We start from the raw sequence: 16,412 nt of genomic DNA on the forward strand, positions 1-16,412 counted from the left end.
CTGCAACCTCTGCCTCCCAGGTTCAAGCAATTCTCCTGCCTCAGCCTCCCAAGTAGCTGGGACTGCAGGGGCCCGCCACCACACCCAGCTAATTTTTGTATTTTTAGTATACACGGGGTTTCACCATACTGGGCAGGTTAGTTTCGAACTCCTGACCTTGTGATCAGCCCGCCTTGGCCTCCCAAAGTGTTGGGATTACAGGTGTGAGCCACCGTGCCTGGCCCATACTTCTTTCTTTAGATCCTAAGTAAGTAGTAGGTCTATAAGATGGGAAACCCAAATCATACAATTCTTCATTTTTCATGAATGTGGATGCCCACCTGTATAGGCAATCACATTAGTGAAACACTGAAGGATCTCCTTTAGTATTTCTAATGTAATTGCCTATAAATATTGGGAGTATCAACTAATAAGATAACATTTGGAAAGTTTTTTTGAGCCCCTTGGACCATTTATGATACATCAATAATGGCAGGACTCATTCCAAACCACATTTTTTTTCCTCTCAAATTATCTTCTCTAATGTTTTTGCATCATCATTGCCTCTTCCTCTCAATTTATTTTTAACAAGATTTTTTTCTAACTAGAAAATGTACGCTCATATAGGAAATTTGAATAATAAAATTAGAAGGAAAAATACCCATAATTCTATCACTTTTTTTCCTCCAGGATTTTGATAACATAATTACAATCTGAAGAAGGTATCTTGCATCTTTTTTCAATGCCGGGGGAAAATATCTTTAAAATAATTCACTTAGGTTTTTGATAAGAATTCACATAGGTTTTTGGTTAACATAATGGAGTGCTTTAATGCTTAACTGCCTCCACTGTCTTTATTAGGAAAGCAACAGAGGTATTACCTAGCAGGTCCAGTTGAATTTACAAAATACAAGCATTATTTGACTCCACTCTAGGTGTTGTTTCTTCACAAACTTCATTTTAATTGATGTGTAAATGGTAGCTATCATGTATAGAGAGCCTTAATGATATAATATTCACATCAACCACAACAGTAAGATATCATTATTTTTACTTTACAAAACGAGTATCTGAAATCAGTCACACAGCTGTTAAGTGGTACATCGAGAATTTTAGGGTATTTGAACCCTGCCCTCTCAGCTTCCAAGGACATTCTTTCTACTGCAGCCCAACACCTTGCCATAAATATCGTAATCTGCTTAATGAGGCCCTGTGGTTGGGCACTTCAAATGCCCATTCCCCTCTTTTCTAAACAATTATCAATAATGTTGGAGAAGCATTTGGTGTATAAAACTTTGTTTCTATGATTATTTTCCTCAAATAGGGTCTTAAGATTTTATTGTGTTAAAGGAGGCAGGAAGGTTTTAAAGGCTATTTCTATACATTGCCGATTGCTTGTCTCAATGCAGTTGGCCAAATTATAATTCAACAGCTGAGCCTGAGGCCTCCTGCTTCACTGTTCCGTTTATAAAAAAATCTCGGTTCATTTGATAAATGAAAAGTGATTCTCTGTTGCTAAGGTTTTTTAAATTGTTATGATTCACTATGTTTTAATACACCAATTCACCATTTTACAAAGTGAACCTTTTAAAGGGCCAGCTAAGTCCTTGAACTAGAAGGGGAAGACAAGAGAGTGGTCATTAGGCTTTTTCTTCCTTTTACTCACTCAACAGTCATCCAGCTCCTACTCATGGCCAGGTACCACACTGTGCTAGTGTTGGGGATATAAAGATGAAAGTCCATTCTTGACCTCTAAGAGCTTAAGGACTAGCAAGAGACACAGACACATAAACAGACAATTTTAGTATAGAGTGACCAGCACTGTGACCAAAGAAACAAGAGGAAGATGCTTTGGGAAACACAGAAGAGAGCACCTAAGCTATTTCAGGAAGGTCCTAGAAGCCTTTTTGGAGATTCTCAGGTCTGAACTCCATCTTGAAATGAAGCAGAATTTCACCAGCTTTTCCCTGACATCCTCAACCCGAATTAATTGCTTCTTCATCAGTGGTCCTTTAATAGAGCACGTCTAATAACAGCGTTTGCACTTACTTGTTTCCATGTCTCTCACTCTTTCACTGAGCTGTGCTTCTTGATGAGGAGGGACCATATCCCTAATTAGCCTAGCACGATATCCAAATAAGCAGTAGGAATGCAATAAACGTTTGTGTAATTATTTTAAAATTCTAGTCATGAACTTATTTCCACTCATATCTTCTTCTTGCATTTATATAAATGTGTAATTTTCCTTTTGATTGTAAAAATAATACTTTTACCACACACCCATCAGAAGGGCTAAAAGGAAAGGATAAGAAATAACAAGTGTTGGTGAAGTATATGGAGTAATGGAAATATTCACACATTGCTGGAGGCAGCAGAAATTGGTTTGATCACTTTGGAAAACTGTAGGCAGCCTCTACTAAAGCTGGGTCTTTTGTATCCTATGACACGGCAATTCCACTCTCGATATACACTCAACAAAAATGCATGCATATGTTCACCAAGAGGCATCTTTTCCCCAAAGCAGCACTATACACAACAGCTCCAAACTAGAAAATACAGACACTCATCAACAGTAGAATGAGTAAGCTTATTGTGGTATGATCACAAAGAGCAAGGCAAAAGAATCTACACTCAATGACATGAAGGAATTTCATGAAAGTAATGTTGAAGACAAAGCCAGTTTTTTAAAAAAGTACTTACAGTATGATTGCTTTTATATAAATATGCAAAACAGAAGCAAGATGACAAAGGGAGTGTCATCATCTAGAAAGTGGTGCGATAAGATGCACAGCTAGTGCTGCCCTGTGACTCTAACTCCTTCAAAAGTCCGCCTGTGGCAAACGCGGCTACCCTCCCAAGCCAAGATAAAGTATAATTGGAGTGCCGAGGCTAAAAAACAATATACCAGTGGGACTGGTCGAATGAGGCACTTAAAAATTGTGTACAGCAGGTTAAGGCATGGATTTTGTGAAGGAATGCCACCTAAACCCAAGAGGACAGCTGCTGCGGCATCCAGTTCATCTTAAGAATTTCAGGCCAGGTACGGTGGCTCACACCTGTAATCCCAGCACTTTGGGAGGCCGAGGCGGGTGGATCACTTGAGGTCAGGAGTTCGAGACCAGCCTGGCCAACATGGCGAAACCCTGTCTCTACTAAAAATACAATAATTAGCCGAGTGTGGTGGCGAGCACCTGTAATCCCAGCCACTTGGTAGGCTAAGGCAGGAGAATCACTTGAACCCAGGAGGCGGAGGTTGCAGTGAGCCGAGATTGTGCCATTGTACTCCAGCCTGGGTGACAGAGCAAGATTCTGTCTAAAAAAAAAAAAAATTTATATTAGTCACACAATAAATGTTCTGATTTAAAAAAAAAAAAGGCAAAACTCTCCTTTGCTGTTAGAATTCAGGAAAGGTCAGTTATGAGTGAGGAGTGGGTTTAGTGACTGAAAGGAAATAGGAAGGGGGAGTTTCTGGGAATATTGTAAAGTTTCTTGAACAGGGTGCTGATTACACATACAGATTTCAGTCGATGTATATATATTACACTTATTTTTAAGTAATATATATTACTTACAAAAGGTGTACAATTTTTCTGTGTGTGTATTACACTTAGTTTTTTTTAAGTAATATATCTTGAGAGAAAGCTAGAAAATAAGACGTTTAAAAATTTTTGAATCACCTACAATCCCACTATCCAGTGAAAACGACTGTTAACATTTTGGACTTTTTTCCAGTTCTTTTTTTCAAGCCAGTGTGCACACGCTCTCTCCTCCCCTCCACTCATACACATAAATTTTGCTAAATTAGGTTCATTCTCATTTAGTTTTATTTCTGCTGTATTTTTACATAAAGTTAAACTATACCATTCAATATTCTTTGCAAGCATTTTATAAGCAGCTGAAACATACTCCATTGAATGTATGTGCTCCAGTACATTTAATCAGTTGCCCATTGCTGTTTTCTTATTAAAAAATAATCAGTCACACGATCTCTCTCTCTCACACACACACCCCTACACCTCTAGACATTCTTTAAGCTCTGCATTCGTTCTCTATTTCTCTCCAGAAAGGTTGTACCGATTTACAGTTCCACTGGCAAATGTGAGGGTTCCTTGTATCGCAGTCCAACCCCAGCTCATTTCTTAGTTAGGTTTGTTTTTAGGATGGTCGAGCTCAAAGCAGAACTAAGGGATCTGCCGTTTTGTACACGGCCGAGGCGCGCGGCTCCCTGGGCCTGGAATGGGCTCTGAGCGCGCCGGTCCCTTCCAGGTTGCGCGGGCTCCGGACGAGACACAGCCCAGCCGGGCAGCCCCGCGCGCTCCCGGGTCCCGCCGGCCTCGCGCCGCCCGGTTGCCGTGGGAACCACGGAGCCTCGGAGCGCCCGCAGACTAGCCTGTGTCTGAGGGGGTGAGGGATACTGAGGCCCAGGCATGGAGCTGCCGGATCCGGTGCGCCAGCGGCTGGGAAACTTCAGCCGGGCCGTGTTCAGTGATTCCAATCGGACCGGTCCAGAGTCCAATGAGGGTCCGGGTGAGTGACCGAGGCCCGGTGCAGGGGGTGTGGCCTGCCGAGGGCTTGGCGTGGATTTTGGAGCGTCCAGAATTTGCCCGTACCTAAAATGGCGATGTCGCCTTCAGCCAGTTCTCCGCAGTGCGGGAGAGCGCCTTGGAGGAGGGGCCGGGCCGGACAGGGAGCTGAGGCGCTGGCGGCCTCCCGCCCCCGGCCGGGCCTGGTCTCCGCGTGGTGCTGCCTGGCCAGCTTGTTGCAAGCGCGGCGGCTGACGTGGGGCCGATCTCTGTGCCGCGCAAGGCCCATCGTTGTCCCGGAGAAACCCCCAAAATAAAAAGATAAAAGCCGCCCTTGCTGCACAGGCTGGTCCCCTGCGCGCCGCGAGAGCGAAGGCCCAAGTTGTTTTTCCTCTGCGGCGCCCGCCCCCGGCTTTTCTGTCCAGGATGGCGAGGAATAGCCCAAGCAATCCCACCTCCCCCGTCCCCACCCCCACCCCAGGGAACAAATTTGCCTTTTCCTTTTTCCTAGCAGAACAAGTATGTTCCTAAGCAAGGCCATTTTCTCGTAGAAGAGATTAAAAAAAAAGTTAATGAGTCCTTTCAAACCACCATCCACTCCCACTGGCATGTGCCATACTAGCCGGGCGTTCAACAAAACTCACCCCTTCCCTGCCTTCTCCTCCTCCCCTATATGTAACACTTATCATAAGGTAACAAAATACCATGATGCTTCTGCGTCCTTTAACTTGATGTCAAGTGATAACACAGTTTCCTCCAGAACAGTTTCCTCCTCCTACATCATGATGGTAGACAACACACTGTCAACCAAACCCATGTGGTTTTCATCATTCAACTCTGCTGGGAAATATCAATCTTTTCCTCTGCTTGGTTTAAGAGAATTTTTAAAAGGGACAGAGAAAAGTAAAGGCAGTTCCCAAAGCTGCATTTTGTCACCTTGATCACTTGCCTATTTCCCAAATGTAGGCCTTTATGATTTAGGATGTACAGAGAAAAATGTGAAAAAAATAGGTTTTCACGTTTCTGGTTCCAAGGATGAGGCTTAATGAGCACTAACGTCTGATAATACAAGGTAAAAAGACGTTTTCTGAAAAGGACCAGATAGTAAATATTTTAGACTTTGTAGGCCATATGGTCTCCACGGCAGCCATTGACAATAGTTATTGAATAGGCAGGGCTGTGTTCCAATAAAACTTTATGGACACTGAAATTTGTATTTCATATGGATTTCACGTGTGGAAAAAATATTACTTTTTTAACCATTTAAACGTGAAAAAACATTTTTAGCTCATTGACTGTACAAAAACAGGCAGCTGGCCAGTTGTTTACCTATCCCTGATTTATATTGTATGTTTTAATTTAAATTCCATTTACAGAACTCAACTTGAACTTTTGCAAAATTTAGTAAGTTTATATCTTACGCTTTTAAGGTTCATTTACATATTAACTTGATTTTCATTTCCATGATTATAAGTTTGATCTGCTGAAATATGGACATAGCATAACCTTTAAGATGTTAACACACAATACTTCTAACATGAAAACCATTCTTTGCAAAATTTGACTACAGTTTCTTCTCAAAGGTACTGAAATGTTCAGCTTGCCCAATCTATTATTCTTTCCCAAATTTTCTTCTTTGTGGATCGGAAGTAGGTTTGATTATTTGTACTGTAATAACAAGTTTATGTCATTACCATGTCCGCAGCTTTGTACTGTTGCTATCGAAAAGATCCTAGGCTGGTGAGTTGTCTTCAGATTTAACAGATTTTAAGAATTCATTCCTTTATCAGTGGTAATTTAATAAACAGTTGCAAGTAAAAGTAGATCATAATCATCAGGCATATTCTTGGAGCTAAAAGAAACTATTTTGCTGTGACAGACCATGACTATTTCTTATATTTTAAAATTATTAAGTGACAGATAAAAACACTCAGCTATGGAGAAAAGGAGAAAATAATGTTTTTAAGACATTTATTTTAGACCCTTTAAAATCTTACGTGTACAGCAACTGATTTCAATATATGTGTCTGCTCTTAAGAATTTAGTCAAATTTAGGATGTATTTTGTAGGGCTCAATTTTAAAAATCAAATTCTTAATTTAGGACCCTGCTCTCTTACATAAAAGCAGAAAGTGTTATGGAATCAACATTAGGTAAATGGAACTCATGTATCACAAATGGCTATGCTAGTAATGTCCTTATGACAGTATGCTTTCATTAATTCATTCTTAGGTGTATTTGATATTCACTGCGTGGAAAGCAAGATGCTAGATTCTATGAGGGTCTCAAATTAGGGTAGGACATGGTGTGTGCTTGCAATGAGCCTGTAGATAAGTAGAAGAGAAGAAGGAAAGAGGACTAATATTTGTTGAGTGCCTACTAAGTGTGCCAGGCACAGTGCTAGGATGAAATAATTTATATTGGCTCTAATTCTCACAAACAGCCTGTGAGGAAGTTTTAATTTCACTATTTTACAGATGAAGAAATAGAAGCTCAAAGAGTTTAAATAATTCATGTCAAGTCTGACATCCAGGGTCACAGAGGTTTGGGGAGCTCGGATTTGCTTGAACTCTGAAGCCCATGATCTGTTCAGTACACCAGACTGTTTTTTGGGGAGGGGAGTGTGGTTCTTTGCTAGCACTTCTTATTGACAGTTTAGAGTGATAAGTACCTAAAGGGGAAAGGTATTTCTGCTGGGGTGGGGGAACTGATGAAGGAAGTATTGATGGAAAAGACGACACTGAATTGGACTTTAAAGAATGGCTAAGATTAGGGTATGCTGAAAAGAGAGATGTGTCTAATTATAACCTTGGTAATCCGTTTTTGTATAAGATTAGTTTATCTGTGGGAGATTCATTTTTATTTATTTTATGCATTAATTTTATATGCTATTTACATAGAATTCTACAAAAGAGGCAATGACAATTATCTGTTGAATAGGATTTATATTGATATTCTACATTAAATCTATACCAGTAGTATATGCCAAAAAGTCAGAAGACTGTAATGGCAAAATGGTAAAATAATTGAAAAATATGAAACATACCCCCAAATAGCCAATATTTGACCTAACTGGTATTAGGATGAATATTCCTTTTACTGTCAATGATTATAAGTAGGCTTAAAATTTGGTGTTTTACTGAGCCAATATTATAGTTATTAATTCTAGGGAATAGGATATATATATAGGGCATAAACCCAAGATTCATCATTTGTTCCTTTTCTGTTCCTTCTGTAGAAAATGAAATGGTCTCCAGTTTGGCACTGCAGATGTCACTTTATTTTAATACCTACTATTTCCCACTGTGGTGGGTGAGCAGCATTATGATGCTTCACATGAAGGTAAAATCTAAGCTTTAATACTTTTGCTGCCCTGACGTTGTTAGAATGTCAATAAAATTCAAGTTCTTAATAATTTTTTTCTATCTTAAATCAATGTTACTATACATGAGATTTTACAAACATGTTTTGGCTTTTCTTTTAGTATTCAATCTTGCCTGACTACTACAAATTCATTGTGATCACTGTTATCATCCTAATAACCTTAATTGAAGCCATCCGGTTGTATCTGGGCTACGTGGGTAACCTACAGGAGAAGGTAAGCTCTTTTTTCCTTTCTCTCAGTGATAGATATAAATGAAATCAGTTTTCATAACAAGTAAAAGGCAGTGAGGTGTGGCAGAAAGAGCACAGGTCTGAATTTAAAGCCTGACTCCAGCTTTACCACTTCTGTCACTGTGGTCTGTTTGCTTAATCTCTTGAGCCCTGGTTTCCTCATATATAAAATGAGGAAAATAATATTTACTTCACAGGTTTGTTGTGATTAAGTGAAATGATTTATGTAAAGTATATGAATGTAGTAAACACTTAAAATTGATATTTTCCCTCTTCTTATCAGTCTTAAAAATACATGGTTACTTAAACATGTGTATTTGGATCCTGAATAAGAAAATGGGGGAAAATTATGAATTCATTTCCTATGCCAGGCCCATGTTTTCTGCATCATCATGCTGCCTAAGCATTTGTGGTTACCAGAGTATAGGGATAATGCCTAAAGATTCCTGTGGTTTTCTAGGCCCTTCATAATAAGGCCCCACACCCAGCCTGTCTTACTGTAGGTTTTGCTGTTTTCTCACTCAGCCATCCATTCCAGGCTGATGTGCTGATTCCCAATCATGCTAATTTCACGTGTTTGCTTACTTACCTTTTTGCCTCTTCCTTCTTCTCCACAACTTAAAAAGCCTACCTCCCTGAGGTCTTTCTTTCACCTACCCTAATCACTCCCTTATTTCTTGTAGCATTTAGTCTGTACTTCTAAATATTGCACTTAATTGTTCACTAAAGTGTAGTATTCTAGGATTGTTTTACATAAATTAGTTTTCTCATCTAGACTGTAAGTTCTCTGAGGACAAGGACCATGTCATCCTCCTTCGGAATCACTCACAGAGCCCATAATGTAGGTTCACGGTAGTGATAAGTACTTGTTTATCTGTATAAACAGAAACTGTATTTTACTGATTTTTATTACTCTTGATATGTGTCATTGCAGGTTCCTGAGTTGGCTGGCTTTTGGCTTTTGAGCCTTCTATTGCAGTTACCTTTAATTCTTTTCTTGCTCTTTAATGAAGGCCTAACAAATCTGCCCTTGGAAAAAGCGATACATATCATCTTCACTCTCTTCCTTGCTTTCCAAGTTGTTGCAGCATTTCTTACCTTAAGGAAAATGGTTAATCAGTTGGCAGTTCGTTTCCACCTCCAAGACTTTGACCGGCTCTCTGCAAAGAGAGGAGACATGAGAAGGATGAGGTCATGTATAGAAGAGATCTGATCCAGTGTTGTTGAGTGAAAATCTGACAGATCATTCTAGAGACTGTAAGAGTTAGGAAAATATCAGAGCTCTGAGAAAAGGGACAAAGCAAGTGTTTTGAATTGTATATGCTCTCACTCTGAAATTCCAAGGTTGGGGGCAATGATGAAACTTTGTACAGTATATGAAACAGTATATTAACCCTAAAACCTAGATGTTGTCCACCTGATGCCAAATTTCTTAATTTTTTTGATGTTGTTGTCTTTTTCAGGAGTGTAGAAATCTATGTATTGGTGGTTGTCATTTGCCAGCTCTCTTGTAGCATTTCTGGTTAGAATCTGTAACTAGAGATGTATACATTTCTTTAAAACTTGTTGGTTATCCATGTCTTGTCTGTACATATGACCATGTTTCTTGACATGGAAATACCAGTCAGTGTTCCTATGTATTTGTCTATATTTATAAACCAAGAGACCGGCTGGGTGTGGTGGCTCACGCCTGTAATCCCAGCACTTTGGGAGGCCGAGGTGGGCAGATCATGAGGTCAGAAGATCGAGACCATCCTGGCTAACACGGTGAAACCCAGCCTCTACTAAAAATACAAAAAAAAAAAAAATTAGCTAGGCGTGGTTGCAGGCACCTGTAGTCCCAGCTACTTGGGAGGCTGAGGCAGGAGAATGGTGTGAACCCAGGAGGCAGAGCTTGCAGTGAGCCGAGATCAAGCCACTGTACTCCATCCTGGGTGACAGAGCAAGACTCCATCTCAAAAAAATAAATAAATAAAAAATAAAACAAGAGACCAAATTTTCATGTCTGCTAGGGTTAAATTCTAACCCTAATATTAGCTGTTATACTGAGATGAAGAAGAAAACAGGTGGATTGCCTTGGTATTTAGGAAATATTTTTGTTATAAAATTATAACTTTCATAAAACCATATTCAGTATTTGTAATGGTGGTATACAAAATGCTTTTACAATAAATTATTAAATATTTAAGGTATCAGCACCAAATCATCCTTGTCTTGTGCAATTCTTTTGGGCTATAGATTTGTGTTTTTTATTACAGAGTTGCAAGAGAAGGAAGGAAAACAAATCCTAGAGAACTTTCTATGTAGTGGGCACTGTAGTAGGCATTTTAAATTAGCACTTGTGATTGCATCTACTAGGTTCTTGTTCACCAAAGAACTGCTTCATACCCATTAAATTCACGTGAGGCTTGATTTGGAAACCAGAGCGCCTCTTAATACATATGAGAGCTAAGATGGCCAAAGGGACTATACTCATGATCCTAAATGAGCATGCTCCCTTGCTAATAGGAGAAATCTATTTCAGGAGAATTGGTTAAGAACAAAGTTGCTTGGGTGTATCTGAACATTATATTTAAGTGACTGTTGGACTGTCTTAAAGGATATGATATGTTCATTACAGGTTTTCTTTTTTTCTATAGGGAAATGGGCCTTCATAATGTATTTTACTGAGGGACAGTTGTAGCTGCATTAAAAACTGCTCTTTTCAATTTTCTTTTTCTACAATTCATGCTTATCTTAGGATTCCCAGGTTTTGCCTTATTCATTGTTGTTTGGCTGAACTTCAAAAAATGTCTTTACTTCCCACTCATTCTTGATTCTTCCTGACCAAACTATGCTAATTTTATTATTTCTGCTCTTTATGATTATATATAAAGTTCAGCCAAATATTTCTCCCTCCATGCAGTGGCTGATTAATCTTTCTCATGCCAAAGTAGTCACCAGTTTTACTCTTAATAATTTGGAATTTAAAATAGAATTCTGTTGAATAGTTGTCTAAAACATATTTGTTTGCATTTGTTTACCAGATAGGACTAGGTAGGTGATTCTATAAGAAAATATAAAATAAAATTAAATCTACAAAGCAGATAAATTAGGGGATGATGGAGACTTTTCTATTTCAAGATTGTTTCCAGAGTTTTATTTTAAATAGCAGAACTTCTGGTACATTTAAACTTTAAAATTAAGAGATTAATAACAAAATGTCAGTCATAATCATAAAAAAATTTTTAAACTGTAAAAAGTTTGAGAAAATTGATTTATCAAAAATTTCAAGTAATTTTGCTGTAATAAACATATTGCTTAAAATGCAGATATAGTAACAGTGGGGGAAAAAAGATAGTAAATTGAGACCATGACCAAGTCATTTGTTTGTTTTTCATCTGAACAATAAAACCATGGTTTTTTGTGTTAGGCTGAACCAATATTTTCTATTGGAATATACCTGGTTCCCTATATAAGTATATGAAAATCAAGGTAGAGGAGATATTAACATGTCAGCACATTTGGGGGTTAGGCAGTCTTTCATTTTATTTGAATATATTTATCCATCCTTAATTTATATTATATCCTTCTAAGGATTTACAACACTGTACTGAAAATTTTTTAATTAAAATGTTGAACTTCACAAACATTTTGTCCTTTACATATTTTTTGTATAAATCAAAATTATTTTATTTTTATTTATTTCTGTTTTTTTTTTCTTTTTTCTTGAGACGGAGTTTTGCTCTGTTGCCCAGGCTGGAGTGCAGTGGCGTGATCTCGGCTCACTGCAGCCTCTGCCTCCTGGGTTCAAGTGATCCTCCTGCCTCAGCCTCCAGAGTAGCGGGGATTACAGGCACCTGCCACCATTCCTGGCTAATTTTTTTGTATTTTTAGTAGAGGCAGGGTTTCACCATGTTGGCCAGGCTGGTTTTGAATTCCTGACCTGAAGTGATCCACCCGCCTCAGCCTCCCAAAGTGCTGGGATTACAGGCGTGAGCCACCAAGTCTGACCTAAATCAAAATTGTTTTAAAACATTGAAACTTATTACTTTAACATACACTTGAATGACTAGTATATGTAAGGAGTAGTCAAAGGTTCATAGACAAGACATGCTCCTAGTTCTCAGGGATATGATGTGGGAGGTAAAACATTTGTACAACCTTAAGACAAAGTAAAAAAGCGTAACTTTATGAGGGAAGTGTGTTGAATGAGTTTCACTGAGTTTCTACCTGCTAAGTACCTGACAGGTAACAGGCCCTTGGCTTCCAGCGCATCTTCCCTCTTTGTTCCTAGCACTTAGTATCCCAGGATTAGCGCATTAACCCTACATCAACACCATTTAGCATTCACTGTGCTCCACATTGTCTGAGGGGGGTAGGCGGTATTCAGGTTAAATGAATACGCACTCAATCCCACTTGCCTATGCAAACAAGAAGTTCACTGTCTGGTAGAAAAGGCAGATAAGCAAATCAGTGATAGCAGTGTGGTGGGGCCCTGTAGGATTACAGAGAAGAGACATCTAAATGAATGACGAATCTGGAAAGCCTTCCCAAAGAAAGTGACACTTGAGATTTAAAGAATGAGTGGGTATTAAGTTCAGTGTTAAGAACAAAAAATAGTGACTGTGAGTTCTGTTTCAACTACTACAACTAGTTTGTTGAGGCTAGTGGGAAGGGTACATGAGAAGAAATGGTGCAGAATAAGGCAGAGAAACTTGGAAGGTGCTAGCAAGCCTGGCTAAAGCTTTGAATATATTCTGTCTTTAATTTTTCAGAACTCTATTCTGAATCCCTGAACCGTTTAAACAGTGGAGTATCACAATCAGAATTAGGTTTCAGAAAGATCTCTTTGAAGACAATGTGAAAAATGGATTGAAAGGTTTGGACCAGAGGCAGAGATACCAGGAGGAATGTGATTAAGTAAGTTAGGCGAGAACAAGCTGGCCTGGATAAAGTCAGTGGCAATAAAATAAACTTGAATAGAACCTACTATAGTGTTTTAAAGATAATTTGTATTTTAAAACAGATATTAGGAGGGTCTTTTTTCTAATTCATCTTTTCAGAGATGACCTATAAGAGTAAACAAAATGAAATACTCACTGCCTTTCTTATCTCCCCCACACCCACAGTTATTAGATTATTATTTTTTTGTTGTCTTTTAGAGACTGGGTCTTGCTCTGTCACGAAGGCTGGAGTGCAGTGGCACAATCATAGGTCTTGAACTCCTAGCCTCAAGTGATCATTCCGCCTCAGCCTCCTAAGGTACTGGGATTACAGGCGTGAGCCACCACACCCAGCCATTAGATTATTAGACTTAAATAGAGCTCTATCTGAAATAATCTAAGTTTTATTTGACATAACCTACCTAATGATTCTTTACTTGAATTAAGATTATAGTTTTTAAAAACTCTAAAGGAATAGGATCACAAGATTTGAGAGTAAAGAAAAATCTACAATTCCACCATCTTAAAATAACAACTATTAGCAAATATGTTTCTTTGATGTTTTTACTTTGCAAATAGCTTTTTAAAAACACAATTGTGATCATAAGCACTTATAATTGTGCACCCTGCTTTTCTGAAAACATTAAAAGTATTTACCTATGTTTCTACATAGTTACACAATCATCATCTTAAATGATTGTGTGTTATTTCATCAAGTAGATGGGCCATAATTTATTTAACTTCTCTCCTATCATTAGATATTTGTGTTATTTCCTTTTTCTTTTATACATAACATTGTAATGAACATCTCATGCATATAGCTTTTTCCATATGTTAGATGATTCCTTTTAATTAATAAGCCAGATTCCTGGAAGTGAAATTGCTGGGTCCTAGAGTATGGACATTTTTAAGGGCATATTGCCAAATTAAAACATCCACTTTCTACTATTCACCACGCACAATTCTAAAAATAGTACAATGAATATTTTGACAAGGACAGATTTGTGGACTTTAGTTACCCATTTGTCTTTGGATATTTCTGAGTAGTTACCACAGGAATACTGAGTCTCAAGAGAAAGAAAAAAAATCTAAAAGCTGTGAAAGGAGAACTGGAAAGAATAAAAAAAAAGATTTTTGAATTAAGGGAAAACTGATAAGGGACGGGAAAAGGATTAGGCAAGCTGGTCGCAGTCAGCAACAGACAGTGAGATGTGACACAATAAAAACTGGGTCATTGAGTTGGGACAGCCCTAGGACATAAAAAGACTGAAATGAAGTAAAGCTCTGGATTACTTTGTTCTTGAATATTGAATTTTTTCAGAAGCATGGAGCATGAAATATTATAGTGATAAGCCAAGATTGGAAACATAGCCAAGAAAAAGAGGTCTTTAAGGGATTGTTTAAAATGTGCTGAAGGAATAATTTGGTTTGGTCTTAAACGGCTCAAAAAGTAAATTGACATGGAGCTTTTGCATAGCAAAGTAGGCATGGAGGCAGAAAACAAAGCGGCAAACAGAAGAGTTTACCTTGTAAATTGGTTAGCATGTAATATGTTAGATTTTGGTCATAGAAAAGATGTATCAGGAGACTGAACTACTGTATTTTATAAGTGTAATTAACACTAACTTGTTATGGGTATATATCTTTATTCTAGTTTTAAGAGACTGTTAATTTGGGGGTTTTAAATCAAAAAGCAAAACTAAATAGTTATGAGGCCATTCTAAGAATCATTCTAAAAATCTTTTTTCCCCAGTGTTTACGCACTTAAAAATATTCAAGTCCTAGAAAAATGTGTTTAAATATAAGTTTAACCTCAACATTTAAATGTATTCTGACAGATTTATATCTTTCTGAAAGTGAGGCTAGGCATCAGCGTGTCATCATCTTAACCCAAGTCAAGACAGGCTGGAACTCCTGAAAACAAGATACAAATCGTAGGACAGCATGGAACATATATTCTATGAAAAGCCAAAGACATTTGGAAATTTATCTTATCAACATGCATTATCTAAACATATTCCACAGCTGAACATTCTTGTCTGAAAAGAGCTTTTTAATCTAGTAAGGTGTACAATCACAATGTATATATTGTTCCACAGACCTAAATGTTTAGCACTCAGCTACATTAAAAATGTAGACTTTTTTTTTTTTTTTTTTTTTTGAGATGGAGTCTCGCTCTGTCACCCAGGCTAGAGTGCAGTGGCGCGATCTCGGCTCACTGCAAGCTCTGCCCCCCAGGTTCACACCATTCTCTTGCCTCAGCCTCCCGGTAGCTGGGACTACAGGCGCCCGCCACCATGCCTGGTTAATTTTTCTTTTTGTGTGTGTGTGTGTTTAGTAGAGACGGGGTTTCACTGTGTTAGCCAGGATGGTCTCGATCTCCTGACCTCATGATCTGCCCGCCTTGGCCTCCCAAAGTGCTGGGATTACAGGTGTGAGCCACTGCGTCCGGCCAAAAATGTAGACTTTTAAAAACAATAATCAACCAAGAATGGCTTTGTCTTTAATTTTTCAGAACTCTAATAGCACTATATTTGGCTGGCAGAAAAGTATTATTGATTCATTTTTAAAGGTTTTTAGTTCCTGATCTTGAGTTATTTATATTCTAATTCAAAGTACATTAGAGACACTGCTCAATATTATAGCCTAAAAGAGAAAAATATTTGATATTAAAGTTATATGCACATTTAAAAATTATTTTTAAATGCTTGATTCATTAATACCTACAAATACTAAAATGACCACTCGAGAAAGTAGAAGTTTTAGGACTTTGCTTCAATAGTTTTCCTAAAAAGAATGAGAGCTTATTAAGAGTCAAAATTTTTGCTATCCTAAAAACTATTGCTCCCAGTGGTCAATAAGCCCTTGCTAAAGAAGGCTGGAGATTTAACTGTTGATTGTTCAGTACTTTACAAAGCAGAGCAGCAGAAGATACGCTCTGTATTTTTAGTACGCTATGATTTTGTTCTGTAAAGTCAACAATTTAATTAGCTACAACAATATGTCATCCATTATGCTTTGACACTCCAGGACGAAAAAGATAAATAAGATTAAGTCCTTGCCCTTCCAGCCATCTAGCAGAGGAGACAAATTTAAGGTAACCACAATTCCTTATGATAAGACTGTAATACAGCTATGTAAAAGATGAAAATAGGTGATGAATCCTGCCTAGAGGGTAGGATAGGCTTTCAACAGATGGAACAGCATGGGTAAAGATATAGACATTTAAAAATATAAGGCCTGAACAGAACCAAAAGTAGTTTTGTGTCATTAAAATATAAGGTGTGTAGAAGAGAAGGGGTTGAGATGAGCTGAAAAGACTGGCGTCAGAAGTTATCAGTCTTTTAAATAATAGATTATTATAAAGAGTT

At 38.1% G+C, this 16,412-nt stretch overlaps 1 protein-coding gene and 1 long non-coding RNA gene across 2 annotated transcripts in view; one reads left to right on the forward strand and one right to left on the reverse strand.

The window, feature by feature from the left end:
- The window catches only part of LOC117979162 (uncharacterized), an 82,051-nt gene that overhangs the window by 48,142 nt on the left and 17,497 nt on the right, over positions 1 to 16,412 (reverse strand). Inside the window, exon 2 of the long non-coding RNA XR_004669847.3 lies at positions 9,215 to 9,276. This is a non-coding gene — a long non-coding RNA (uncharacterized LOC117979162). The remainder of the gene's footprint in view (positions 1 to 9,214; positions 9,277 to 16,412) is intronic.
- On the forward strand, positions 1,269 to 10,336 carry TMEM17 (transmembrane protein 17). The gene is made up of 4 exons (XM_003830878.7): positions 1,269 to 4,506; positions 7,740 to 7,843; positions 7,986 to 8,099; positions 9,051 to 10,336. The coding sequence occupies exons 1-4, from the start codon at positions 4,407 to 4,409 to the stop codon at positions 9,327 to 9,329; spliced, it is 597 nt and encodes a 198-aa protein (XP_003830926.1). The 5' UTR covers positions 1,269 to 4,406; the 3' UTR covers positions 9,330 to 10,336.

The sequence above is a fragment of the Pan paniscus genome, chromosome 12 (genome assembly GCF_029289425.2).
Source record: "Pan paniscus chromosome 12, NHGRI_mPanPan1-v2.0_pri, whole genome shotgun sequence".
In the NCBI taxonomy this organism is placed as follows: domain Eukaryota; kingdom Metazoa; phylum Chordata; class Mammalia; order Primates; family Hominidae; genus Pan; species Pan paniscus.